Source organism: Macaca mulatta, chromosome 1 (genome assembly GCF_049350105.2).
Source record: "Macaca mulatta isolate MMU2019108-1 chromosome 1, T2T-MMU8v2.0, whole genome shotgun sequence".
In the NCBI taxonomy this organism is placed as follows: domain Eukaryota; kingdom Metazoa; phylum Chordata; class Mammalia; order Primates; family Cercopithecidae; genus Macaca; species Macaca mulatta.
Genome location: NC_133406.1, coordinates 115,236,791 through 115,264,655, shown reverse-complemented (window position 1 = coordinate 115,264,655; position 27,865 = coordinate 115,236,791). Strand labels below are relative to the sequence as shown.

General features: G+C 53.1%; 1 protein-coding gene and 1 long non-coding RNA gene across 14 annotated transcripts in view; one reads left to right on the top strand and one right to left on the bottom strand.

Moving 5' to 3' along the window:
* Positions 1-1,166: 1,166 nt before the first annotated feature.
* On the bottom strand, positions 1,167-27,681 carry RORC (RAR related orphan receptor C). 13 transcript variants are annotated; one of them, XR_013398109.1, is made up of 12 exons: positions 27,433-27,563; positions 25,077-25,106; positions 12,651-12,736; positions 12,124-12,265; positions 10,376-10,888; positions 10,039-10,160; positions 8,621-8,753; positions 8,355-8,462; positions 8,074-8,184; positions 7,634-7,705; positions 6,456-6,565; positions 1,167-2,717 (listed from the first exon to the last, which is right to left on the bottom strand). XR_013398109.1 is itself a non-coding variant. In XM_002801779.4 (11 exons), exons 1-11 carry the CDS (start codon positions 27,470-27,472, stop codon positions 2,556-2,558), a joined length of 1,557 nt encoding a protein of 518 aa, XP_002801825.4. In that variant the 5' UTR covers positions 27,473-27,563; the 3' UTR covers positions 1,167-2,555. The 13 variants fall into 13 exon arrangements, 9 of the variants coding, with proteins under 9 accessions (XP_002801825.4, XP_077802816.1, XP_077802784.1 ...); XR_013398101.1 differs by lacking the exon at positions 25,077-25,106 and having other exon boundaries at positions 27,414-27,681; XR_013398110.1 differs by lacking the exon at positions 25,077-25,106 and having other exon boundaries at positions 27,406-27,538.
* LOC144331175 (uncharacterized) overlaps positions 22,005-27,865 on the top strand; it is a 31,825-nt gene continuing 25,964 nt past the window's right edge. The window contains exon 1 of the long non-coding RNA XR_013398137.1: positions 22,005-22,144. This is a non-coding gene — a long non-coding RNA (uncharacterized LOC144331175). The remainder of the gene's footprint in view (positions 22,145-27,865) is intronic.

Here is a 27,865-nt window from a genome sequence, read left to right as displayed (position 1 = left end):
CCTCACTGACGACTGGGAACTGTGTGGGGAGAGGGTTCCTGGGGGAAATATTTCTGGAAGATCCACACTGGCTGTGGAGAAAAACCCTTCCAGAGGAAGGCGAGCACTGGGGAGATGGAAGGGAGGTCTCCTTGGAGCTCTTCCACTCAGGGGTACTTGGGATATTTGAATTTCCCCCTCAAAGTCCCATGGGGCCAGGATTAATTGTTGGCAGGGTGGGGGCCCAAACCCTCTTGCCTTGAGGGGCACACTAGTCTGGCCTGTCTCTGAGAATGTTATGGAAAAGGGCAGCTGCATCTTCGGGACAGAGGGTGCGGGCACTTACCGGAGAAGCTGGAAGGTGGCATCAAGTTTGGCACTGCATCTGTCCAGCGCTGGGGGCCCTGTCCCATTCGAGCTGCACCTCAGGCCCCTGCACCTTCCCTGTGTGCCTCAACCCCCGCTGCCTGGCTGCCCGGCTGCTGCCTGCCGCTGCTGCTGCTGCTGTTGCTGCTGCGGCCGCTGCTGCCAAGACTGAGGTGGAGAAAAGAGCCAGAAAGCATTTCTCCTTTTTTTTTTTTTTTTTTCCTCTCTCTCTCTTTTTAAACCAGGCAAGAATGAGTCTGCAGCAACCCTGTTGGTGCAAAATAAATAAATAAAGCAACCAGGGAGGGCTGCAGCAAGCACCACTACAGGCTGGCGAGTGACAGGGGAGGGATCCAGGAGGGAGGCTCTGGTGCCAGGGAGGGGTCATGCAATAGCAAGAGCAGCAGGCTCTAGAGGATCTCTCTGACATCCTGATTTCCCCGCAGGGGAGCTCAGGCCAGACACCTTCCAGAGGATTGTCTTTTGGTCTCCCAGATGTGGAGCAATTCTGTGCAACCTCTAAATCTAAACGTTCCCTGTGGGTATCATTTATGGGAAGTTCTCAGTCTACAGCATCTCCTGTGGGGCTCAGTTTGAGGCTCCTATAGTGGGGGTTCCTGAGGATTCATTCACAGTCCTCACTGAGGGACTGCTCCACCTGGGAGAAACTGCATGGGTGGGGTGAGGGTGGGTTGGATCTGTATAATGCTGATGGATTGCTGAGCTGGAAATCTGAGTCTTGACCCAGGAATGAGACTGGAGAGCAGGCATGCAGGTAATCTAATTTAAGGATCTCCTCTACCCCCTGACACACACACCTCTTGCCTTTAAAATCATTTTATAAAGAATGGCACAAGTTGGGGTTTATGTTTACTCAGATGAACCTGTCCCCTTAGAGGACACAATCCACCCCCAACCCCCCAACCGCCCATCATTGCTGTTAATCCCTCAGGGGAGGGTTCACAGCTGTTTATGAAGCCAAGAGAGGTTCTGGGCAAGATCACAGCTGGGGAAACAGGCCCAGGCCCTACTCCCTGGTGTCCTCCATGTTGGAGTCAGCGGTGCCCAATGACAGGGTGATGCAATCGCATCTGCTTCCTTCTCCACAACAAGAGCAGGGCTAGCAGGCAGGCCAGCAAAGTCCTCCAAGGTCTGATCGTGCCTTCCGACTGGCCAGTGCCAGCCACCTCTGCTTCTCTTGGCGCTTCTAGTGGTAGAAGACAGCTGGAGCTGGGGTGGTGTTTGGATCACCCCAGGCCCAAGATCAGTGGACCGGAGCACCATGGAAATCTCTGGGAGGTCCCTCAGGATTGGGACTTTTCCCGAGGCCACTAGGCTCCTCCAAGCTGTGGCCTCACGGATGAGAGAGATTGTGTCAGGTTCATGTGTCTCTGGAACTGCATGGCTGCTGTTGAGTCTATGTGTGTTTCCCCTGTGTATGGATATGTGTCTCTAATCAGATTTGTGCCAGCCCCTAAAGTGTATTTTTAAAGTGCACATAAGAGGTTTGAGTTTTAACTCTATATCTGAGATGCTCTTGGCCTTCATTGTACCCTAGTCCCACACCCAAATCCCATAAAACAATTATCTCCAGCCTCTCATCCTCATCCCATCCATTTTTGGTTAGACCCCAGGAAAAGGGTAGGGTGCCCAAACACTTCCTTGTTGAGCTGGGAGGAAGGTAGAGGCAGAGAATGTAAAGCTCCAGATTCATTTTATACGGGTCCTTCTGGGCTCTCAATGCCAGTCTCTGAGCTTGATCCATCTCCCTCAGCCGAAGCCCAAAGGGAAATGCAATGAGGTATTTCAAAGGCTTATTCTTAGCTTCTGAGCTTCTGAATGAATTGCATTCTATTCATCCAGGGAGCCCTGGATGCCCCTGTTTTCTTGAGGATGGCTTGGTCCCCCAGAAGTCCTTATATCCCAGCTACCTCATGCCTTCCAGAAGCTGGGTGTGAAGGAATATGGGAAATGAGACAGGTCAAAGCTGAGGCTGGAGATGGCGTTCTGCCAGCCCCACCCTCTGGCGATTGTCCCACTGCCAGGCCAGCCTGCGGACAGAAAGCCAGTCGCAGCATCTGCTCACTCCCAAAGAGCTGGTGGGGACCACCCTCCAGGGTTCATGGGAAACGAAAAGGCCGAGCGTGGAACGGGGTCCAGGGAGGTGAGCCAGCAGGCCATAGGGAGAGGTAAGGAGTCCCTCTTCCAGGTCACTTGGACAGCCCCACAGGTGACTCGGTTTCAGTGCTGAAGAGCTCCTTGTAGAGTGGAGGGAAAGCGGCTTGGACCACGATGGGGTGGAGGTGCTGGAAGATCTGCAGCCTTTCCACGTGCTGGCTACACAGGCTCCGAAGCTTCCCCTTGGGTGGCAGCTGGATATGGGTTAATGGGGAAGGGAGGGTCAATACTTCAGCTCTCCTCAGAGCAAAGAAGTCTGCTCATTCTTCCTGGGCTAGGACCAACCCTCCTTGCCTTCCCCTTATGTACTTGGCACTTTGGTACCAGCCAAATCCCACTGGTAGAAGTACGAGTGTGTTCAGGACACTGGAGGGAAGCGAGAGTGGGTGGGGGACAGGTGAATGTTTTCTGGGTGAAGCCCTCAATTTGTGTTCCCGATACTTCTAGAATGAACCTTATCAAAGACTCTAATGTGCACTTCATGCTTTTATAAGAGTGACTGTCTGTGACTCTTGTTGTATGCGGTCACATGCCTCTGCCTTTGTGCATGTTGTTTCCCTCTTCCCGTTCCTAATTCTTACCCTCTAGTGTCACCTCTCCTAAGACTACTTCCCTAACTCCCCCCATCTGGATTAAGGTCCTTCTTTTGGGCTTTCCTCTGTGTAGCACTTACCACATTGCAGGAAAATGGTCCAATTTGTCTGCCTTCCCACCCTAGATTTCAGCTCCTTAGCTGGGGTCTCTCTTTCCCTGTCTCCTCTGTGCCTATCATAATGCTTAGCACATGGCAAATGCTTAATAACTCTTTGAACTAAACAGACTTTCTAAGCAGGCGCCTAACACTGCAAGTCAAACCAACGCTGCCAGCACTCAGCCAAAGGGAAGGTGAAAAAGGCGCAGAAATCAGTGAGCAGACGGAGGCAGGGAGACCTCACCGGAGCAAGGCTGAAAGAACAATTTATCTCTTGCAGTCTCCTCTATAACCAAGGGGCTTAAACATGTCTCTTGCCTGCCATTGCCTCCCTCCCCCTAGCTTAGTTTCCTTGGAAAGAGGGAGTCAGGGAAAAGCAGGCAGCAGGGTATGATCCCTTCATATAGAAAGATCCCTGAATTCTTTCTCTTCCTCCCCACTGCTTCATTCTGAGCTTTTTTGGGCTATGGCAATAGCTTCCTTTGTTCATTCAACAAATATTTGTTGAGAACCCATCTGAATCTGAGCTAGACACTGTGATGGCCTCTAGTGAGATATCAGATATATCAGTCAATAAAGTATAATCTCTACCTTGATTAAATTTACATTCTGGTGAGGGGCCCAGAAAATAAATATGTAATGTGTCAGATAATAAGTTCTTTAAAGAAAACTAAAGCTTTTTATATGGGGTTACTGGTTAGGAAAAACCTCTCTCGAATGAAGAGATGGAGCAAACCCTTTGGAAAACTGGGGGAAGAACCTTCCAGGTGACTACAATAGCAGGTAGAAAAGCCCTGTGACCAGGTTTGATGTGTTCAAGGAATAGCAAGGAAGTAAGTGTGGCTGCAATGGGTGTTTGAAGGGACAGTGGAAGATCAGGTGAGAAAAGAAGGCAGGGATCATGTTATGAGCCACTTGACCATGACACAGACTCTAGATTTGATTCTCAGCATGACGGGCAGCTACAGGAGGGCTGAGAACCGGAGTCAAGGTCGGGCGTGGTGGTTCACACCTGTAATCCCAACACTTTGGGAGGCCAAGGTGGGCGGATCACCTGAGGTCAGAAGTTCGACACCAGCCTGGCCAACATGGTGAAATCCCGTCTCTACTAAAAATACAAAAATTAGCCAGGCATGGTGGCTCACCCCTGTAATCCCAGCTACTCAGGAGGTTGAGGCAGGAGAATCACTTGAACCAGGGAGGTGGAGGTTGCAGTGAGCCGAGATCACACCACTGCACTCCAGCCTGGGCGACAGAGCAATACTCTGCCTCAAAACAAACAAACAAACAAAACAAACAACAACAACAAAAAAGCAAGAAAAAAACCACAGGAGTGGGCATGATGAGACTGCATTTTTAAAAGGGCTACCGTGGGTGCTGAGTAGGTGTGGTGTGGTTGCTACAGGGCAGATGAGGGTGGAACAGGGGCCCAGTTAGGAGGCCTCTCTTAAAGTCCAAGTGAGAGCTGAGAGCTGGTAGGGGCCGGAGTGGTGGTAATAGTAGGGAAGGTGATGTATTTTGAAAGCAGATCCAACCAGATTTGCTTTCCAATTGCTCTCCCAGATTCCTGTCTCTCCTCCTTCAAATCCATCCTGTAGCAGATTAAAGTTCAAGTTCTTCAGAGCACAGACTGTGTAAGTCATTGCCGTATCCTTAACACCCAGCCCTGTGCCTGGCACATAGCAAAGGCCTGCTTGAATAATTACATAAATGGTTCCTTTATACTGGTTCCAAAGTAAATTGCCTAAATAACAGCTCTGATTGTGTCATTTTTCTAGCCTTTGGAGCTCCCTGTGGCCTAGAAATAAAGCTTTAACTCTTATATGCCATTGAAAGTCCTCTCTGACTTGCCCCTGACCTAATTTTCAGGCTCATCATCTGGTGCTCTTCTGCCCCATAGGTCTATCCCAGCTCCTGATTTTACGCTTTAGTCAGGATGTACCATGAGCTATTCTCGTATGCACTATTTTGCCTCCTTATTTTTGCTCCTGTTGTTCTTGGTCTTCATTGTACCCTAGTCCCACACCCAAATCCCATAAAGCAAATATCCCCAGCCTCTCATACTCATCCCATCCATTTTTTTGGTTAGACCCCAGGAAATGGGTGTATATATATATATGTATATATATATGTGTATATATATGTGTGTGTGTATATATATATTTTTTGCTCCTATTGTTCCCTAAGCCTGGAATGCCTGCCTCACCCCCATGAATGCCTGTTAAAATCTTACATCATTCATGGCCTAGTATAAATGTCACCTTCCCTGGGAGGTATTTATGACCCACTCCTTTTACCCCCAAATTATTTTTAATCCCTGTTTTATACTCTCATAACATTTTTCTGGTGTCTCTTATTATAGTTATACATAGGGGACACAGGGATAGAAAAAGCACAAAGGGCACTGGGGTTCAATCTTCATTTAAGTCACTGAAGTCTCCTGATAGCTACAAGATATTTTTTTTTGAGACAGAATTCGCTCTTTTTGCCCAGAATGGAATGCAATGGCACAATCTTGGCTCACTGCAACCTCTGCCTCTCGGTTTCAAGCGATTCTCCTGCCTCAGCCTCCCAAGTAGCTGAGACTACAGGCGCCTGCCACCACGCCTGGCTAAGTTTTTGTATTTTTAGTAGAGACGGAGTTTCACCATGTTGGTCAGGCTGGTCTCGATCTCCTGAACTCAGGTGATCCACCCGCCTCAGCCTCCCAAAGTGTTGGGATTACAGGCGTGAGCCACTGTGCCTGGCTGCTACACAGGGAGATTTGAACACCTGTCCTATTGACTGTGTTGCCATGAGGATGAGAAAGCATGTCAGCAAAAGCACCCTGTTAATTGCATTATTATTATATCACATACCACATTCTACTCTGTGTTAGAGTTAGTGATACACAGATCTCTTCTTCATACCAGATTAAAATCTTTTGGTGGGAGCAGCAACCGAATCTCTGTATCTTTCCACAGTGCCTTATACAAGCAGGTGCTGGGTAAGTGCTGGCTATATTAAACTGAATTGTTCCCTGGAGGTCCCTCCCAATTCCAGGCTCTCTAACTTTCCAGTCTTCATGCACATGGAAGTAGCTGTTCATTCCCTTAGTTCCCACTGCTGATGCAAGTTCTCTAACAGAGCGTGGTATTCCCGCACTTCCTCTTCTGTACCCACAGAACCCGGCCCTCGCAAACTCTGATGTCACAGAGCTGGCGATGGGCCTGGCCTCTTCTACTCCAGGGACTGCTCCTACCTTTGCCAGGATGCTTTGGCGATGAGTTTTGCAGAGATGATGATGAAAGGCCAGCTCCAGATTGTACTGCAGCTGTTCTACTTTCCTTTTCTCTTGGAGCCCTGGCCGGTCTGGAGGAGGGGGTGGGACCATAATGAGAACAAGAAAGAAGGTGGATGTTAACTCCCAACAAAAGGGTGTATCTTTTTGGACATCTGTGCTGGATAGAGGTCTTCTCTGCTGAGTGTGTGCATGTATGTGCCTTGGTTTGATGATGGTAAGCTCTGGGACGCTGGGCTTGGCTAACTGTCTACAAGGAGAACTGGGAAGAGATGAAAGGTATGAGAACTTCTGATCTCCTGACTCCACGCTACCTTCTCCCTGGTCACCTGATATTCCACATAGCTCATTCAATGCTAGGCACTAAGATTCTGCCATAGGGGGAACAAGAGTTGGAAAAGAGCTCCCCGATGTGTGAAAAAGTCTCCTGATAGGAGGTGGCCTTCCTGAAGGTGCCCAGGCCTGCACCAGGGGGCTTGCAGCAATCTGTGGCTAACTTTTGCCCTGATTCTATAAAATACCCAGAAGTCATCTTTAAAGTTTTTATCTCTAGTTTGAGGGGCATATTTAGGTGTCCACTCACTGGCAGAGCCAGAAGACTGATAGTCTCGATCTGCAAACTCAGGTTAGCATCTTGACCCACTTCCCTAGGTTCTCGGAATACTTAGCATTCAGCTGGCTCAGCCCAGCTACTCCATGCCAGGGGAGTGGATAGGCTATCCAGAGTCTTCCCATTATAGGCATACAGCCTTAAAATTAGTTCACACAGAGCAGTGATTCTTAGTCTTGGTGGCCTGGGGGTGGCTGTTAAAATTCAGTGCACCCCTGATCAATTACAGATGGTCCCAGTCTTATGACGATTTGACTTACTATTTTTTAATTTTATGTTGGTGAGAAAGCCATTTGCATTCAGTAGAAACCATACTTTGAACACCCATGCAGTCATTCTGCTGTTCACTTTTAGAACCATATTCAATAAATTATATGAGCTATTCAACACTTTATTTAAAAATAGGCTTTGTATTATATGCTTTTGCCTGACTGTAGGCTAATGTAAGCATTCTGAGCACGTTTAAGGTATGCCAGGCTAAGCTATGATGTTCAGTAGGTTAGGCGTGTTAAATGTAATTTCAACTTACCATTTTTCAACTTATAGGTTTATCAGGACATAACCCCATCATAAGTAGCGAAGCACATGTACACTGGAATCTCTGGAAGTGGGACCCAGGCAGCAATAGTTTTTAAAGCTCCTCAGGTGATTCTGATGTGTGCTACAATGATGTCACTGCCATAGACTAACAATCAGATACTTTTCTATCAGGAAAGTGGCTCATTTCCTCTCAACCTCATTTCTCCCCACTTCCCACAACCCCACATTATGCTGCTCTTGTCCCTCTCCGAGAGTCCTCTGAATCTTTATTTTAACTCATTTTATATTATAGCAATACTGAGTAGGGCTCATTCTGCTATTTAAAAGTATTTCCCAGATTTAACCACATCTGAAGCTCTAGACTCTTCTTGAATATCTGCCATGCCCCTGCCACCTGAATGTCCTTCACCCAAGCCCAGCAACACTCACTGGCATTGATGAGAACAAGGGCTGTGTAGAGGGCAATCTCATCCTCGGAAAAGTGCAAGGCACTTAGGGAGTGGGAGAAGTCAAAGATGGAGCTGATGAGCTCGCTGCAGCCTGTTGGAGTGGAAATGAGAAAAGTGAGAGAGTGGCTGGAGCGATGGTGCCCGAGGACACTGCCCTTATGGTGTTTAGAGCAGAGCCCTGGAAAGAGGGTGCCCTGGGTCACGAAGCTTTGCCCGGGGTTGGCATCAGAATCTTCTCTCTCATTTCTCCCTGCCCCTCACCCAAGGCTCGGAACAGCTCCATGCCACCGTATTTGCCTTCGAAAAAGACCGTGTGGTTGTCAGCATTGTAGGCCCGGCACATCCTAACCAGCACCACTTCCATTGCTCCTGGGCAGTGGGGAGAGAAGATGCAGGGACAGTGTCAGGCAAAGCCAGGATCTGACTCTGTCCCCCTGATTTCCTTAAGCCACCTCCCTCCACTTGGCTCTGCCCCGTGCTGTGCTCTGTCCCCCTGCCCCCAGGCCTGCCCACCCATCCCTGAGCACCTGCTTTGAGGAGCACAATCTGGTCATTCTGGCAGAGCTCCATAAAGCCTGAGAGCCTCTTGGCGAACTCCACCACGTACTGAATGGCCTCGGTGAGGTGGTGGGCACAGCGTTCCCACATCTCCCACATGGACTACAGGGAGGGAGGAGGGTCCTGCTGTACGCTCTGTGTGGCCCCGTGATCGTCCTGAGCCCTGGAGCCCCACCTAATAAACTGCAAGGGGTAGGCTCTGAACTCCTATGTTCTCAACTAGCATTTTCAAAAACCTGGTCTTAGCACAAATGCACTCAGGGTGATTCCTGCCAGTGAGTCCCACACACTGAGCACCCACCGGCTGCTGACACCGAGTTAGCTGTTGTAAGAAAATCAAAAAAGTATGAGATACAGCTTTGCCCTCCAACAATGTACATCTCGTTGAGGTGAAAAGGACATACTGCTGCCCCTTCCCCCACAAAGGTTATCCCCAAGATCTCAGTAACCTAGAGAAGCAAATGTGAAGTGCCAAGCGAGTGTGTTTAGAGCAGGTGGTATCATGAGAGTGTGATCGAAAAGGCAGCATAGGCCGGGCGCGGTGGCTCAAGCCTGTAATCCCAGCACTTTGGGAGGCCGAGACGGGCGGATCACGAGGTCAGGAGATCGAGACCATCCTGGCTAACAGGGTGAAACCCCGTCTCTACTAAAAATACAAAAAAACTAGCCGGGCGAGGTGGCGGGCGCCTGTGGTCCCAGCTACTCGGGAGGCTGAGGCAGGAGAATGGCGGGAACCTGGGAGGCGGAGCTTGCAGTGAGCTGAGGTCCGGCCACTGCACTCCAGCCCGGGCGACAGAGCAAGACTCCGTCTCAAAAAAAACAAAAAAAAAAAAAAAGAAAAGAAAAGGCAGCATAAACTTTGGAGCCTGATGAATCTGAATTTGACTTTGGTTCCACCACTTTGTGACCTTGAGGAAATCTATTAACCCCTCTAGGCTCAGTTTCAGTCTGTTAAAAATAGGAATAAATGCCACCCTCATAGGTTGGTTGTGGTAGGGGCTGAGCATAATTTACGTTAAGTGTTTAGCACAATGCCTGGCAGAGAAGGGGTGTTTAACAAATGGTAATCAGGGTTCTGATTATTGTTATTGTTGATGGAAGAGGAGGAAGGAGAGTGCACCAAGGTCTGCATGGTAGAGGAGGTAGGATGAAGGCCAGGTACAATTTTAATAGGCAAGGACTAAGGAAAAGCGCTCATCCATCTGCTGGGGTGTAAACAGATATACACATTCACAAATGTACTAGAGGGTGTGCACATGCTTGTTGGCCAGCCTGTGTCTGTGATGTGCCACCCTGCCCCAGTACCCAAGTGTGTGCAGGTAGCCATCTCTGAGCTCTCCCGGTGGGGGTGGGCTGCGTTCCCTTCCTGCAGTTCTCCTGGCCTCACCTTCCTCTGGTAGCCAGTCACTTCCTCCCGGGAGAAGATGTTGGAGCGCTGCCGCAGCAGGTCCTCCAGCCGCAGCTGGCACGTCTCCCGGTAGGACTTGCAGACGCTCTGCACGAGGTGCTCTGGAGTCGAAGAAGGAAGGCATGGCGTGATCTCAGCCAGCTCCTACCCCTACTCATGCAAGGGCACTTCTCAGCCTGGCCTACCCTGCTCCACCTCCTCCCTCTGCCCCTCCGGACCTCTCAATTCCCTCAGGCTCATGTTTGATTGATATAGGGTGCTGGTGGAAACCCCTCCCTCATTTCTACCACCCTCTCCCTTCCCCCTAGCCGCTCACCTATCTCCGTCAGGGAGGCATAGGGTGCCTCCGGTGTGCTGCGAAAACTGGGGCTGCCGTAGCTGTCTGGGCCCTGTCCCAGTTCCCCAAGCCCAGGATGCCTGTGTTCCTCAAAACGAAGTCCACATCGGTCAGGGGTCAGCTGGCTGCCTGTGCTATAGAAGCTCTCTCTGCCCTCAGCCTTGCCCCGCTCAGGGCTGTATTCAAGGTGGCATGAGGCCCCATTGAGCCCTGCCTTGGCCAAGTTGTTGGAATAGGAGGGCCCAGAGCCCGAGGCTCTCAGGAGGCCAGGGGGACAGGCAGAAGCCTCAGGCAGGTCAGGCGAGGAGCCCAGGGGCAGCTGCCCATCTGGGAGCCCCAATGTGTAGGTGAGGGTATCTGCTCCTTGAGCCCCTGCTGGGGGGGTCTTGACCACTGGTTCCTGTTGCTGCTGTTGCCGCTGCTGCAGCTGTTTCTGCACTTCTGCATGCAGGCTGTCCCTCTGCTTCTTGGACATGCGGCCGAACTTGACAGCTGAAAGAGGTCCAGGGACCAGGGGTTTATGAGGCAGGAGAACATGGCACAGGGCAGGGGCAGCAGGCATTTGGTCATTAAAGGATTAACTTGCTGCTCTCTGAATGACTGACTCCAGGCACAGTTTTTCTAGCCTTTAGGGAACTTATGCTCAAGACCCCATCCACCTCTCACTCTTGTTTGCTTCTGGGGTCTGTCCAGCCTGCCATTTCGATCTGCTAAGCAAAATCTTCTAAGTTCTAAATCAGCTTTGAATCATGGCAAAATTCCAGCAATGAGTCTAGGCTGGGGATTCTGGCCTCCAGATATTGGGGCTGGGGGTGGTCGCGCAGAGGGCCTCAGGCTGTATTGGGGTCACCTCACCTTTCTGGGAGGGTCGGAGGAAGAGGAGAGCTGAGAACACAGGTCTCCCTGTGGTCAGGCCTGCAGGCTCCCTGGTGACCTAGATACTCACCACAGCCCAACCCGGGCTCCGCGGCTTGTTTCTGAACATCCTCTTCTGCTCTCTCTTTCCTGCCTTTTTACTCCCCCCGCCACCCCTCCCAGGTGTGGGGGCACAGCCCCTCGCCCCGCCTGCCCCTTTGCACCCCTGCGTGCTTCCTTTTGCTTTGTTATTTTGGGCACTGAAAAGTGCTGACGGGCTCCTTCTGGCTCCTCATCACCTCATGCCCCCCCAGCTCCACCCTGGGCTCCTTCTGTGGTGGGGGTGCGGAGGGGGACCGGTGAGGAGGTGGTGGGTGAGAAGGGTGGATAAGGCACCAGGAACACACCAGCCCTCCCCCATGACCACTCTCTGGTTGTTCTCAGGCCAATTCTGTTTCCATTCCTGGCCACAGTCCCGTGTCCAAGTATGGGAATGGGGGACTAGGAAGGGAGATAGAGCTAGAACTACAGCAATGGGGTAGCGGGGGAAGGTGCCAGAGCTGCATGGGAGCTGGGCCAGAGGGAAGCAGAGTGAGGAGAATTCGTTCCAAGTAAGAAGAGATGAAGAGGTATCGGACCTTGGAAAGAGGTGGTTTGTTCTAGCAAAGCCTAAAGTTGGGGACTCCAAAGAACTTTGATGGGGTGACCATCCATCCCGTCAGGGGAGGAGACAAAGGGTCGTAAGGGGGAGGAACGGAGAGCAGACCAGAGGATGGGCAGTTTTGCAGGTTAAGCCTTGTCTAGGTCAGCAGGCCAGGCTGCCCCTCCGGAGACACCAGGAAAACCCCAGGGGACTGTCGACTTGGCCTCACCATCTCGGGACATGCCCAGCGCCAGGCATTTCTGTAGGCGGCAGTGCTGGCATCGGTTTCGGCTGGTGCGGTCGATGGGGCAGTTCTGCTGACGGGTGCAGGAGTAGGCTGCGTTACAGCGCTGGCTTCGGCGGAAGAAGCCCTGGGGAAAGCAGGTGGAGGGCAAGACTGCTTATCCTGGCCAGCCCCAGCTCACTCACAAACGCCTCCAGCCCACAAGCTCTGGCAGCTTTTCTACATTCCACGACCTGTCAGTTTTCTGTCGCCTCCATCTATTTGTGTAATTGCAATTTATCCTGCAGTCATTTCCCTAGTTTAAGACAGGGCCCTGCCAGTGTTGAGGGTTCTCCAGGGAGGCACTACTCAGGTATTTTCCTGGCTGCCCAGGAGATCATCCCTGGAGTCAGAACAAAGACCACTAAGCCCCTTGTTTATCTCTAAGGAGACGCTGTGTGTGTGTGTGTGTGTGTGTGTGAGAGAGAGTGTGCACACGCACACATGCATGCATACACACGCCTACGACTCACCTTGCACCCCTCACAGGTGATAACCCCGTAGTGGATCCCAGACGACTTGTCCCCACAGATTTTGCAAGGGATCACTTCAATTTGTGCTGGAAGAGAGAAAGAGAAGTAGGTCAGCCCAGGAGCCTTTTCTGCATTCAACCACTATGTACCTGGGCTGCAGATACAGGTACCTGGTGCTTCCCCCACTTCTCCAACCAGCTACAGCTTGCTGTTTCCCTCTTGCAAAATGGAAGGGGAAGTGAAATGCCAAATGCTTCTCAGCAAAGGATGTGAGGAAGCTGTGTTTGTTTCACAGAGGAGGGGAGTGTTGAGGGGCGGCCGGGAGTTGTATCAGTGCTACGGAGGCAGAGAAAGCAGCTGCAGAGGGGCCACCTGCTCAGCCCTTCGAGTTGAAAAGCTCCAGTTGCCTCCCTCCCTCCTTGGGACATAGGACTGCTCACTGCCTCACAACACCTGCTTCCCGCCCAAGGGGCTTCCTCTGTGCCTCCCTCCCCCACTGGGGCTCAGCTCCCATGGGCAGAGTGTAGGGTATGGCAGGAAGATGTGGTACACCCGGGGTGGGGGATAGGCAGAGATGCCAGCTCTTCCCAGCCAGTCAGTGAAGGCTCAGGGAGGGGCTATACAGAGAAGGGATGAGGGGATGGCAGGGAGGAGCCCAGGAAACTGGGTCTCAACATCCCAGCTCTGCTGGATGCCTGAGAGCCCAAGGAAAGAATTAGCCAGGGCTCTTAGGCTCTTGGCCCCAGAGCAGCGAGAGGGTGGCTTTGTGTACATCCGTGTGTCTGAGTGTGAACACTTATGTTTGTACAAGGGCATCCGTACCCATTTGTGTGAACATGAATCATCAGTGTTAAAACTGGCTGAGACTAGACACCATCTCATTCAACCTCTTCATTTACCAATGAAGGACTAGGCCAGATAAGGCAAGGCAGTTGGACCAGGGTCATAGGCTAGTTTGCCTGAGAGCTGGGTCTATATCCCAGTTCCCCCGAACTTTCCATTATGCTGCTCTGTGTACCTGTCTTTTGGAGTACACATATCAGTGGGTATGTTTGAAGGCGTGCTTATGTGTGTGCATATGCATGAAAAGTACGTGTCATTTGTGAGCCTACGAAATATCTGGTTACTCCTGCGTCCACACGTGCATGTTTGTATGTTAGCATCTGCTCATGGGGCACTAGGACCCCAGGTTCTCTCTCCCACTGAACTCACTGTAACCTGTACCTGCTTCCCTTCCCCAGTCGCTGCTGGCCCTAGGCTCATCTCTGCTTTGCCCTGTCCCTGTCAATGTCCACGGCTCTCTGCTGAGCTTCAAGGAGGCCTTCTCCCAGCTCTTCCTTGAAAGGTAGTTGGGCAAAGCTTGGGATCCCTGGTTACTGTAGGGTTTTTTTTTTTTTTTAACATTTCCCGGAGCATACGTGTCTCTTTTCCACCATCACTGACCTGCTGCCTCCCCTCTGAGTGGAGAGCCCTGGGGCAGGGCAGGCCAGAAAAGTGAAGAGAAGGGCCAAAGCCCCTTTTAATCTATGACATGTCTCCCACCAAAGGGGCAAAAGAAGTGGCAGCCTCTCTGGAGGGCGAATGCACATTGCTGTGAGCTCACCTCCAGTCCCTGGCCTGGACGCTGGTCACAGGTAGGGCCTGTTGATGTGAAGTGGGCAGGGAGACCACGGCTTGCCCGCCATTCCCCAAAATATTATTTCCATCATTCTTAAACCATCATCCCTCAGGCCAGCCTTGAAGTGAATTAGAGGCAGTAGCTGCCCCTGACGGGGACAGGGCATATGGGTATCCGAAATCCCTTCGTTAGCACGTGATTCCTCCCCCAACCCCCAGCCACACGTGCCTGCCCGGTAGCAAGCTTCCAGTGCTCACGCTGTGAGCTGTGGTCCCCCCAGGACCAGGCGGTAAGTGAGCTTTCCAGATTCTTTCCGGTAAATTAAGAGCAGATTTTAATGCATAGAGGGGAAGAGAGAATAAAAGGGCACTGGTGTCTGGAACGGGGGCAGAAAATGTGGGGGCACTCGTACTTCCAGTCACTTAGATTCTCCTTCTCGACCTGTGTTTTCTTGTCAGCAAGATCAGGATAAAAATATTATTGCCTGTCCATGGGGTGATTGTAGGTAACAGAGAGTAATGAAATGACATCACCCATGGAAAGCACTGTGTATTCAAGTTACTCCTGAGCAGAGGTGAGGCCGAGAAGCCCAGTGGGCCTGGTAAGGCTGGGAGGAGCACTCGGGCCCTGTGGACTCTGTTCTTGCCCAACACCTCCCCCTTCAACACTGCGGCATCTCTCTTTTCAGTGGCCTAAGACCAGAGATGGGAGAAACCAACGTAGGCCACCCAAAAAAGTAAGCGGGAGGGAGATTAGGCCAAGCCACAGTGGGAACTCGGGCTCTGGCCCAGCAGTCAACCACAGGCCTCCCTGCCTCTTCCCTTCTCCAAGACCCACATCCGTGTGCGTGTGTGTGCTGACCACATGGGTGACCCCACACACATCTCCCTGCCCCATGCTTGACCCACTGCTGCTCCTGGCCCTAGGAACCTCACAACAGTGTCACCAAGACCCTGACCTTCTCAGGAAGATGCGGCCAGTCAAGGACCCCGTTCACAAATACCCATGTTTGCGGGACACCAAAGCCTTGGACTCCAGTCACCCGGTCAGCCCATCCTCCATCCTCCCAGTCCAAGACAGAAGTACCCAGTGAGACAGGCACACAGGGCCAAAGACTCTGAGCTGGAATGTCAGACCCCCCACCCTCACTGAGCTAGAGAGACCAAGAGGTTTGGGACCAGGAAAAACAGAGACATAGACTTAGGGATGGAGAGATGGCCGCGGAAACACTGAAACACAGAAAACTCACGCTTGTATCCTGGCCTTTGCCCAACCCATAGCCCCCTCAGCACTTCAAGCCCTCTAGTCCTGCTACCCCCTCCTTCCCCTGCCACCTGCACTCCCTTCAATGCCATCTACCCAAACCTCAGAAAGAAAGTACCAGTGCTGTGTACATAAATGTGTGTGTTACTTGTAGAGAAGGGGTGGGGGAGAACGGGAAGGGGGCTGGTAGACTTGGGGGTTGGTGAGAGGAGCTGAAAACACCTCTGATGATAACTCACCTTCAAAAGCTACCCCTGGGAGACACGTCCCTGAAGCAGCAGGTGGTGGGAACTCAGATTGGGGAGAAGGAGCTGAGTAATCACAGGATTACTCAAACTGTTGCCCAGGAGCCAGGTCTGCCAGGAACTTACCATCTAAGGGCCTGCCAGTGCCAGGAACTAGAGCCAAGCAAAGGTCAGGAACCTCGAGCCAGCCCCTGCACCACTGCTCCCATGGCAGCCCTAACTCTACCCTCGTCTGCTGTCTTGGAAAGATCTTTACATCTCACCTGCAGCTCTCTCACTGTAGCTCTCTCCTGAGAGAGAGCTTTCTCCAAAAGAAGACTCCAATTCCACACGCTTCCAAAAGGAGAGACAAATGCCCAAATGTACACGCCAGCTCCTTAAGTCATCTAATGACTGACATCTAATGACTATGGCTTTTTGCATCTCAAACAAGATTACCTGGGTATCTGAGGTGGGGCTCAAGATTCTGCACTTTGGTCAGCTCTTAGTTGGTGCCTAAGCTTGCTGGTCTTCAGCCTATACTTTTAGTAGCAAGAACTTAGTCCCTATTCCTGCCTTTTTGCCAGGCTGCTCCTTCCAGGAAGTGGGGCCAGGGTTGGCGATCTTTTCCTGAGCTCATTCTTGTATTTTTTCTGCCATCCAGTGTGACCTCTACAACTTCATTGTGAGACAATACTAGAAAAAGAACCTGAATCTCCTCTGGATTGCTTTAGAGACTAAAGTATCCCCAGGAGCATCCTAGTAGCTCCTCCTATGAGGGGAAATACGGTAGAGGCAAAGTCCTCCATCCTCCTCTAATCGAGCCTCTCACAGCTGCGAGATTCAGTGATAGTGCTCTTTGAGTACTTCCAGAGCCTGGCCCTGTGCCAGCTTAGGAAGCCAACCCTAGGCCCCGTCCAGGTGCCCTATGCCACAGAGAGGAAGTGGTAGGAGCAGGGGAGGGGCTGCAACCCAGGGGGATCTCTCCCCTCAAACCCCAGAACCACCACTCCCCAACCATCATGGTACAGAATGGGTTCACACAGAGGAACCCCGCATCTCCTCCTGGTGCCTCATCAGTCTAGAGCTGGGCCTTTTCCTCTCCTCTTTCTCTCTCCCTTTTCTCCAGTGGATACTGATTAAGGAGAAAGGATAATGATAGACATAAGCATTGGCTGAATTCTTACTCTGTGCCAGGCTTTACATGCATTTTCATTTAATGATCACAACAACCCTGTGAAGTAGGCCCTGCTAGTATCATCCTCATCTTACAGACGAGAAAACTGAGGCCTAGAAAGAGTAAGCAGCTTGACTAAGGTCACACAGCCAGAAGTGGCAGATCTGGCATTTGAACCTAGATCTCTGTAATCCTGGAGCCAGTGCCCTCAAGCCTTAAGCTACATACCCTACGAGGATAAGACGCCCAAATGCACACCGGAGACCTGGGTAGAGGACATGGTTATTGGCTGTAGGGGAAAAAGTGTGAGGTGAGTGTGGTGGTCTAGGAACAGAATTCACAGAGGAAACCCACAGAACTAAAGCCAGGACTCCTGTTTGTATAAAGATCCCAAGAGATATTATTCCCTCTGTCCCAACTCATCCTCTGAGGTCCCAGCCTCCTCCTGCCCTTACCCCTTTCTCTAAGGCCAAGTGGGATGACTTATATATCTCAACAGGGTTCTGGGGGACTCCTCGGGAACACCACAGCCCCTTTAGCGTATAGACTAGGTTTCCATACATCTTGGAATGTATGGAAGATTCCAAGAATGAATGAATGAGTGAGAAAGAGGAATACATCTCTTTCCTTAGCTTAGGCTCCTCCTCTCCCCACAGCCAGATCTCTCTGTCTCAATCCCCACTGAGACCACAGCTCTGGGCAGGGGTCCCTTGCACACCCCAACCTGTCACCAGCCTCCCTCCTTTCTCAGCTCTCAGTTCCCCCAGCTTCTGCAAAGCTGGAAACCAAGGTGGTGGGTGCCACCACAGGGGAGCAGGAGTGGGAGGGCTGGATGGGGGCCGGGGAAGAAGTGGTTCTACCTGGTGAACACTACCCCAGCCCAGGCCAGGGCCCTCCCCGCAGCTCCTGGTGAGAATTTTCTGCTGAAACACCCAGATCCTAGGGCTGAGAAAATAGTGAAGCTAAAACTCAGGTGGGCGAGGGAGAGTCTGGGGTTTTGAAAAGCCATGAATGACAGCCAGCCAGCCACCCGAAACCCCCCCTCCTGGTGCCTCCGCCACCCCCGCAGTCTGGGACTGGAGAAAGGCGAGTGAAAACAACCAGTGAATGGGGGAGGGGATGAATCACCAGGAGGAAGCTCTGGCGAGTGGGAGCCCAGACGTTACCATCGGCGCCTTCCCTGCCTCCAGGGCCGTCTGTCCCCTTTCCCAGAGCACCTTTGCTGCCCAGGAGTGTAGTGGACCCAGAAAGACCTTGGCTCTGACCCTGAGGCCCTGCCTCGTCACTGTCCCTCCTCCAAAATAGACATCTCCATCCTTTCTGAGCCTCAGAGCCCCAGGGAAGGGGCTGCACTGCAGCAGCAGGCGTGAAGGTGAGACCTCAGAAAGGACTAGCCATATGAGAACTGGAGCAAGGGCCTTGGGCTGCCTGCCTGGGAGAGCCCTTAGCCCTTAGAAAGTCCTGTTACTTGTTAGTTTGAGTCAGCAGCACAGAGGCAGGGGATGGGGAGGAGTTCCTGGTAGGGACCACATATTTTCATTTTGCTGGGACAAGCTGAGTCTTTTCAGAGTCTAGTGCCTTGGGCTCGGGGGTTTGGTATTTCTGTTAGGAATGGGAAGATGGGGAAAGAGAAGGGTGCTGGAGTGATGCAAGGAAGGAAGAAGCCCTTCACAGAGTCCTCAGATGACCCTGGGCTCTCAGGGTGATATCTGTGTACCCTGGAGACTTGGAGTTCTTCCTGGCCCACTGTTCCTCATGATCATGACCAAACCTAAGAAAGACCAGTTCACAGTGATCTCGCACCCCTCGGCCTCCCACCTCCCCATCCAGGCCAAATGCCAGGGCCTAAGTGCCTATTGGTGCCACACTGGCCATGCCCTTAGGGGAAGATGTCTGGGCTACCCTCCCTCTGGCTGGCTGGGAGTCTCTTTGGTGTACAGACACATTCTCTCCACTTGACAGCAGCAGGTCGGATGGCAGGGCACTGGTGCCATCCTTGTCAGAGCCACCCTACTTCCCCCTTACCACTTTCCTAGACCCTGTGTCTCCCTGTCTTCCCTTTACTGCCAGTTATCTTTTCTCTCCGCCGCTCCCTGTGTCTATGTGCCTTGTGATCTTCTGCACTTCAGCTCTGTTTCTGGGCTTCACACCTTCATGTTTTTTTGTTCGTTTAAGAGACAGGGTCTCACTCTGTCACCCAAGCTAGGGTGCAGTGACATTGATCATAGCTCACTGCAGCCTTGAACTCCTGGGCTCAAACCATCCTCCTGCCTCAGTCTCCTGAATAGCTGGGACTACAGGTACACACCACCATGCCCACCTAATTAAAAAAATTTTTTTCGTAGGGACAGGGGCTGACTTTGTTGTCCAGGCTGGTCTCAAACTCCTGGCCTCAAGCCTCAGCCTCCCGAAGTGGGATTACAGGCATGAGCCACTGCGCCCAGCCGCACTTCCATATGTTTGGCTCTACTGGTGTTTCTCCATCCACACCTCCAGCTGGACACTACTCTCTCCTCAGGTGTTCCAGAAACCTGCCCTTTGAGTTGGGCCTCTGCATCTCTCCTTATTTCTTGATCTGTTTCTGTTCCTTTTGCCAGGCCCTTGGTCTCTGGGTGTGTCACAGTCCCAAACCTCACTTGCTTTGACTCTCGCCATCGGTGGTTGGAGGGGCTGGTGGTGGCTGGCATTCATTGGGGTCAGTTAACTTGGGGCTATGAGATACCCGTAAATGTCAAAGTGAGAAGGACCAGTGGCACTGACCCCCTCGTCGGAGGAGGCCCTCTCTCCTACCTCCCAGCCTGGGTAGGGCTGTGTGTGTGTGGTGGGGGTAGGTATAATGAAGAGCTGACCAAGTGTCTCCCTCAGCCCCTGCTGGGGACTCCTGCTCTGCTGCTGGGCTGGAAGTACACCTGGTCATTTCATCCCAGGGTTGATTTGCTCATTAGGGGCCCTCTCTGGGAAGACCAGTTTGCCAGCGTTTGCTGCTAATAGAGAGAAGCTAGAAGGGAAACTGAAGTTCCAAGGGGCTCTTTCCTCTGTGTGGAAGCTGTTGGCTCTTCTCCCCAGCCTTCCTTATCCACTCCAGCTCCTATGCCTGCACTGTGGCCTCAGTCCCCACCACAGAAGTGGAACTCTTTTCTTTTTTTTGAGACGGAGTCTCGCTCTGTCCCCGGGCTGGAGTGCAGTGGCCGGATCTCAGCTCACTGCAAGCTCCGCCTCCCGGGTTTACGCCATTCTCCTGCCTCAGCCTCCCGAGTAGCTGGGACTACAGGCGCCCGCCACGTCGCCCGGCTAGCTTTTTGTATTTTTTAGTAGAGACGGGGTTTCACCCTGTTAGCCAGGATGGTCTCGATCTCCTGACCTAGTGATCCGCCCGTCTCGGCCTCCCAAAGTGCTGGGATTACAGGCTTGAGCCACCGCGCCCGGCCTGGAACTCTTTTCTTTCCTTGGTTTCCCTTCCTTCTAACTTCTGGGAGAGCTGAGTCTCCTTCATCACCCTTGGGGATGCCTGTCTCAGGGCACTGGGCTCTCTCTTGGCCCTGGGCCTTTGGAACTGCGAGACTCTCCATAGTTGGTTTTGTTGTTTTATCTTAAAATTTAGCTCCCTTGTTTTGCGGATGGTAGACCAGGGCCCAGGGACTTGGCTTGTCGAAGTCTATATGGCCAGCCAGTGACAGGTGGCACAAGCGCCTGGTCTTACACTGTCAGTCCAGGGGTCTTTCCAGGACTCAATTCGGCCTCCCTTCTGTGGCTTGTGGGAAGACCCCAGGTTGAAGCTGGGGCTGCCTCAGGCCTCAGCCATAGGGGCATGGGGCTTCCCTTTTCCTCCTTCACCTTGGCTTCCCTTCACAACGAGTACAGGGGACTTCCTGAGGTTGCCCACCCTTGCTCTGCTGGAAGGCACAGAACCCCAGACATCTGCCCACCAACTGTTGGCCCAGGGCTCCAAGCCAGGAAAAGGGTGAGGCTGAGGTCTTTCCAATCCCATCTCCACTGCCTTGCTTCCCCCGTCAAATGGGTGGAACTCCAGGACTGACCCTGGAGAACCGCGTGCACACACACACACACACACACACACAAAGGCATGTGCCAGGGTGCACCCTGACTGGATTCTACCTAGTCCTCATGTCCCTGGATTGGGCAGAAAGCCTGATGGCTTTAAGGCCTGGATGCAGGGTTTCTGAGCCCTGCTGCCTGCCGACCTCAGTTGACTCTTGCCGTCCTGTTGCTTCAGAGCACAGCAACGGCTCTGGCCTCCTTTTCCTCACAAGCAGGCTGGAGGCACAGAGGGAAACACTGTAACAGGAGCCAGGAGAGTGCGTTCAGGGCCCCTAGTAATTACCAGCCTCCATCAGATACCAGCTGTGTAACCTTGGGCGAACTATGCAGCCTCCTTGGCTCTCAGTCTTTTTGTAAAATGGGGGGCCTGGATACCTCAGATACTCTTGGAGGTTCTTTTTGGAACTCAGGAAATCCTCAACAGTCCTCTTACCATCGCTGCTGTCAGGGAGCCGCCTGGCCAGCAGGACTCCCCAGCTGCTCCACCCATCTCCCAACAGATCTTGACCTTGACCAGGACGTACCCTGCCAGGGAGGAGCACTCAGGTTTGCTCGCACTGCTCCCAAGACATCCTCCTTTCCAGAGGGGTGACGACGGGGTCCAGGCTCCCCCGCCCCCAGGTGGCCCCATTCACTTACTTCTCATGACTGAGCCTTGGCTCTGCCGGCCTTGGCTCCCTGTCCTTCTCAGCAGGGGGTGGTCCAAGAGTGGGGTGCAGCTGGCAGCAGAGGCGGGGCGAGGCCCTCTCAGCAGTGCCGCAGCCTGAAGCTCTGCACCTAACTCTCCCCCAGTGCTTCTGGGCTGGGGGGTTTAAGCTCCGCACCACACAGGTGGCCAAGTGACAACCCCCCACCCCACCCCCAAGGGGTGCAGTGAGTAGGATGACAGGCGCCCCACGTGGCCAATCTGGGCCTGGGGCAGGGTGTGAGGGGAGGGGCAGCCAATCGTAGGGGGCGTTGGAAAATTCCAAAACCACATGCGACAGCCACACGCGGTAAAAGCTGTTTCCACCCGCCAGGGTAGTTCTGGTTGGGGAGCCGGAATGGAGCTCACACGAGCCTGAGGCCAGGTTTCTACTCCTCCTCCCCCTGAGGACCTTCCGAGCCTGACCCTCTTTGCCAGGTGACTTCAGGGACAGGGATGTTTTCAGAGGTAAGTCACAGGATGTCTGCCTGGGGTGGTGGCATGTGCCACCTGACACCCTGTGGACTGCCAACTGCCATGCCCAGTGTGGTGCAGCCTGGGGGGCTGTCCTACCACCCCCATGCCCACGCTCCTCCCTGCAGATACCACGTCTATCTTGTGCTAGGGAATACGTGGAAACGATAGAAGCAGTGATAATCACCAGGCAAATACCCACAATCCGCAGAAGGAAATCAGAAATTTCCTTAGGAGCCAAACTGCTGAAATTGGAGTGTAGATAATGATCATCATCACCATCATCATGCTCATAATCATAATAGTGCTTACTATTATGTATCAGAAATGGTTCTCAATGTTTTATGTGGATTATCTAATTCTCACAAAATACTTTATGTGGGCTGGGGGTGGTGGTTTACGCCTGTAATCCCAGCACTTTGGGAGGCTGAGGCAGGTGGATAACCTGAGGTCAGGAGTTTGAGACCAGCCTGGCCAACATGGTGAAACCCCATCTCTACTAAAAATACAAAACTTAGCCAGGCGTGGTGGTGAGCGCCTTTGGTCCCAGGTCCTCAGGAGGCTGAGGCAGGAGAATCGCTTGAACCCGGGAGGCGGAGGTTGCAGTGAGCTGAGATAATGCCACTGCACTACAGCCTAGGCAACTGAGTGAGACTCTGTCTCAAAAAGAAAAAATAAAAAAAACTTTATGAAGTAGCTACCATTATCCTCACTTCGAGGAGGAAAGTGAGATACACAGAGGTTAAGTAACCTGTCCAAGGTTACACAGCTAGTTAGTGGCAGAGTCAGGATTCAAGCCCAGGCGGGTTGGCTTCGGATCCCACTTGAAGGATGGGAGGGTTTCTCTGGTTCAAGTCTGCTTTTGAGGGTGTCTCAGTCTGGGAGGTCCCTTGACATGTGAGTCTCTCTGGAGTGTTTTTTGGCCTGGGGGAGGGAGATCCTTCTCAGAGGCCAAACAATTCCAGAGGCCTTCTCAGCCTCTTATGTGCTCTGTGTTGTACGCTGGCTTTGAGAGTCCCTCTTCAGGGCCCCTCAGTATTCAGGCTCCCTCTTGGTCTGGGGAGTTCCCCCAGGTTCCCCATCTTGGACCCCCATCTTGGGGTTGTCTCAATTCAGGAGCCAATTTTCAGAGTCTCGGCCTGGGGGAGGCCTTAATGTCTCCTGGATTCTGTGGGGCAAACTCCTGAGGGGTATCTAATCTTGCTGGGACTCCAGACCCTCTCATCCAGGCACAGGCCTTTCCTTGCCTTCCCGGGCCTTCCTGGGGCTTCAGGAGCTGGGCTGTGGAGTGGGGGGAGAGGCTGTCAGCCTGGATCCTTAGGACTCTTGGGGTGGGGACATGAGGCCCGGTGGGTTGGGAAAGGGATAAGGAGGTATGGTCCTGGCTGAGGTTTCTGAGGTCAGGGGTTAAAGGAAGGAATAGGGGTTGACCTCTCCCAGTTCCTACTGCTCCGAAAGTCCCCCTACTCCCCCCACCCACATATGGTCCGTGACCCACCTCCCCCAGCTCACCCGCGTCACTCCCTGACCCGCTTTCCTCCTGGGGCCCTGCTCAGCATTTCCGTGGGGCCCTGTGGCTAGGGGCAGGCGAAACACTGATCAGGATTATGCTGAGCAAAGCAACCCCCACCCAGGAGGAGGTAGCATCCTGGATGGCCCCCAGCCCTGGGCTGCCCAGCTCAGGGAGGAGGGCAATGCTTTGCTCTCTGACATGTCTCTACTCGTCTCATGGACAGCCATGGAGAAATGGTGTGGCTACTCCTACCCTGGAGGGATTCTCGTCGATTCAGGGACCTATGCTTACAGAAGGGCATGCGTGGCCCTAATGGGCATAGCTTTGGGACTATGTGCATTCTCTGGGGGACTAGCCTTTACCACAAACTAGGAGAGGAGAGCTGATGTGCTGAGTGGTTCCTAGAGAGGATGCTTATTCACTAGCACCCACTGGGAAGTCCTCTCTGAGCTCTAGTGCCCTTCCTACCTGCTGTAGTCTGGCTTTCAGGGCCCCAGGACACAGAGTGCCCCTGTCCATTCTGTTTCCTACAGAGATAAAACTCTCCTGCTCTCTAGTCCTGAACAGGCTGGCTTCAGGCTTGTTCACACCTCAGAATGTGTTAACCACAGAGATGAACACCAAACCTGGCTCAGCACCACAAAGCCTGGTGCAGGCTGGGCAAGGTGGCTCAGGCCTGTAATCTCAGCACTTTGGGAGGCCAAGGGGGGTGGATCACAAGGTCAGGAGTTTGAGACCAGCCTGACCAACATGGTGAAACCCCGTCTCCACTAAAAATACAAAAATTAGCCAGGCGTGGTGGCGGGTGCCTGTGGTCCCAGCTACTCGAGAGGCTGAGGCAGGAGAATCGCTTGAACCTGGGAGGTGGAGGTTGCAGTGAGCCGAGATTGTGCCATTGCACTCCAGCCCAGGTGACAGCGTGAGACTCCGTCTCAAACAAACAAACAAACAAACAAACAAACCAACCAACAAACAACAACAACAAAAAGCCTGGTGCAGGCTCCCTTCCTCCCATGGCAGCAGCGCTGAGTTCCTGAGGCCACCTCGCCTCTGCACACTCCCCCACCTCCATCTCCTTCCTTCCCCGGCCTGGCAGTCCGCCCCCACCCCCTCCCATCTCCCTGTCTCTGTCCAGCATCTCTCCTCGCCGTTTTTCACAAGGCGGTTCCCTTTTCCTTTGTTCTTTCCTGGTTTCTTCACAGTGTTTCCTTTCATGCTTAGGCTTCTTCCTCATCTCCTCCCATTGCCCTGATCTGTGGTTTCCTCGCACCTCCCCTTGCTTTCCTGTTGCCTGCCATTTCTTCCTGACTCCTCCACCTCTGTCCAACCTCAGTCCCCCACCAGATTACTTCCTGAATTCTTCTCCATCTCATTGTGCCCCAGCCATTTTCTTGCCCTGGACCACCTACTCACAGGTGTGGGTCTTCTTTGCAGCCAGCAGCTCTGTAAAGACAAGAGAGGGGGTTGACGTCAAAGGTTGAAGACCATGAGGAGTTGAGACACTTCCCCCACTCCTACGATCCCACTGCCGCACTCCTTCCCTCAGAGCCTGGCGTCTGAAGGGCAGACAGGCCAACCCCTGCAGTGCCCCTATCTCCTCCTCCGCTCTTGGGCCACGCTGGCCCTCTTCCAGGTACCCAGAACTGTCAGGCTCCTCACTGCCTCTGGGGCTCCCCCAGGCTACTCCTTTGCCTAGAATGCCTGTCCCTCCTGTACCCCTTAATCTAGCCAACTTCTCTTTCTCCCTCAGGTCTCTGATTATGTCTCTTCCTTGGAGAAGTCACACACACCCCCTTCCCTGCCCTCGTGCTGACACACTTAGCTCCTTGCATTTTATTTCCTGGCACTCACCATGTCACCTGTCACCTAACTGCTGTAATTGTGTCGTTGTCTACGAAATGGGTCTTCCCTGCCAAATTGTAAAGCCCTGTGAATGAAGGGACCGTGTCAGTCTTATTCACCTTGTAATTTCCAGAGCCCTCCATAGTACCTGGTTCACTGGAGGTGCACAAGAAATATCCTACAGCCACAGCTAAATTTCTGTGGGACTGAAGTCTCTTGGTTGCTTATCTATGCCTGAAAACACCAGGGCTTAGAGATGTGAGGGTTGGGAGAAGGTGGAGAGGATGTTTGGAGGAAGAGGAAGGGAGAGCTGCAAACACAGACTCCTCTCTGGCTTCCACGGGCCAGGCTTCCCTGGCCTACCAGCCTGAAAAGGAAGGCATCCCGTTTCTGCTGCTGCTGCGTGGCCGGGTCTGGGTGGAGATTAGGCAGTCGGGAGCATGAGTGGGTTGATGGGGGTCACAGAGATGCGTGGACCTCCAGGAGGAGCAGCCATTGAGGGGAGGGCCTTCGCTGGAGCATGATTGCGGGGGTCACCCATTCATGCAGTTAGCATCTATGAAACACCTAGCCAGGGAGCCCCTGGAAAGAGGATTCCCCTGCCAGACCTTGGTCCATTTCCTACATCCACATAGCAGCTCATCACAGAGCACAGGGCCAGTCTTTTGTCTCAGAAAGCCCTTCAACCATGCCCTACACCCCCTATAGCTTCCCTAACCTCTGACTCTGTTCTGTTATTTTTTTCCTTCTGCTGTTCAGTCTCGACACCTGGCTCACACACACATACACACACATACACACACACACACACACACACACACACACACACACACACACACACACACACAATGCCCTTCTGCCCAGGAGATGCTCCCCACTGGCAGGCCGTGCTCACTGGGCTGTGTGGAGGCCAGTGGCCTGATGGCCTGGGCTCTGGGCTCTGCTGGGGTGAGGGAGGAGAAGAGACTGCCCCAAGGTGGCGAGGCCCCACCCAGCCCCATCCACCTCCCCTTGCTCCTGCCTGGCCCCACCCAGCTTCCTCCCTGACGTGGCACCGGCTCCTGGCCTCTAGCCTTACACCTCACAGCAGTCGCGTGGTGGGGGTGCTCCCCTTGCTCACTCAGGCAGCCAGTTCTTCCTCCACCAGGTGGCCCTGGAGCTTGGTGGCTCTGGCCCTCAAACTTTCCTCCTCCATGCTCACAGCTGACCAAGCCCGTGGCCCTGGGATCCTGCTCTGAGGGGGTTCCTGACTTGGACCATGGGTGGGGCCAAGGACGGCCTGACATTCTGTCCCTGCCTGCTGATGGCCCAGTGCCCCACATTCTCTGCAGAGATGAAATCCCACACCCCTGGGTGAGTGGGAGGAAAGGGCCAGCAGGCTATGTGGTCGTGGGCAGCTGACAGGGTGTGGTTCCCCCTGCCACACTCCCCAAGTCTGTCACTCCTTAAAGGACAGGTTTCTCCACTGGTGAATGAACAGAAAGTGGAGCAGCCAGCCTTCCAGCCACTGCTGCCTGGGGTCCTGGCCAGATCAAGGAGGCAGTGTCCCCATGCCTCCTGGGGCAGGCCAACACCTGGGAGGGCCTGTCCACATTCTGACCCCTTGCTAGGTCTAGATCTGGCTCCCCTGACTTGGCTCTTCCCTTCCCATCTACCCTCCAACCTGTTCCTTCCTTCTCCTGCTTCTCCCTTTCTTTCCTGTTTCTCTCCTTTTCCGATTTCTTCTCCTCTGTCATCTTCCCAGCCCCTCCTCCAGTTTCTCCTTCGGTTTCAGCCTCCTGCACTGCCCCCCAACCCAGGCCTTCCTCCTCTGCACTCTTGTCCCTCCCTCCCCTCCTCACTTCTTGCCCATTCTCTTCCCATTTCTCCCCTCCTCTGAACCTCCGGCAGTCTCTTCCACCTGCAGGCAGGGCCATGGGCCTCTTACCCTGTGAGGCTCGGTGCTGTCTCTGTGGGGCCCTGTCCATGGGGCAGCTCCCTTGGTGCCGTCCTGGCTGCCCTGGCTGCCCAGGAGGGCAGGGAGCAGGGCCCAGGGGAAGGAGGAGGGCGGGGGGTGGAGGGCGGGAGCACCTGGCCCTCCAGCAGGCAGGGAAAAGGAGTGGCTGGCAGAGTGTCCTGGCACCAGGAGGGGACATGAGGAGAGACCAGTGGACCAGCGCATGGAACCTTGAGAAACAGGACAGGAGAAAGGAAGGGAAGTAGCATTTATTGATCACTTACTGTGTGCTGGGTCATTTGCAGGGTCCTTTATGTAAATCCATGCTTTTACTTTGTGTAAATATTCACAACACCCACCACAGGGAAACATTATTATTCCAGATTGATCAGTGAGTGGAGGGATGCTCAGAGATATTAGTGAT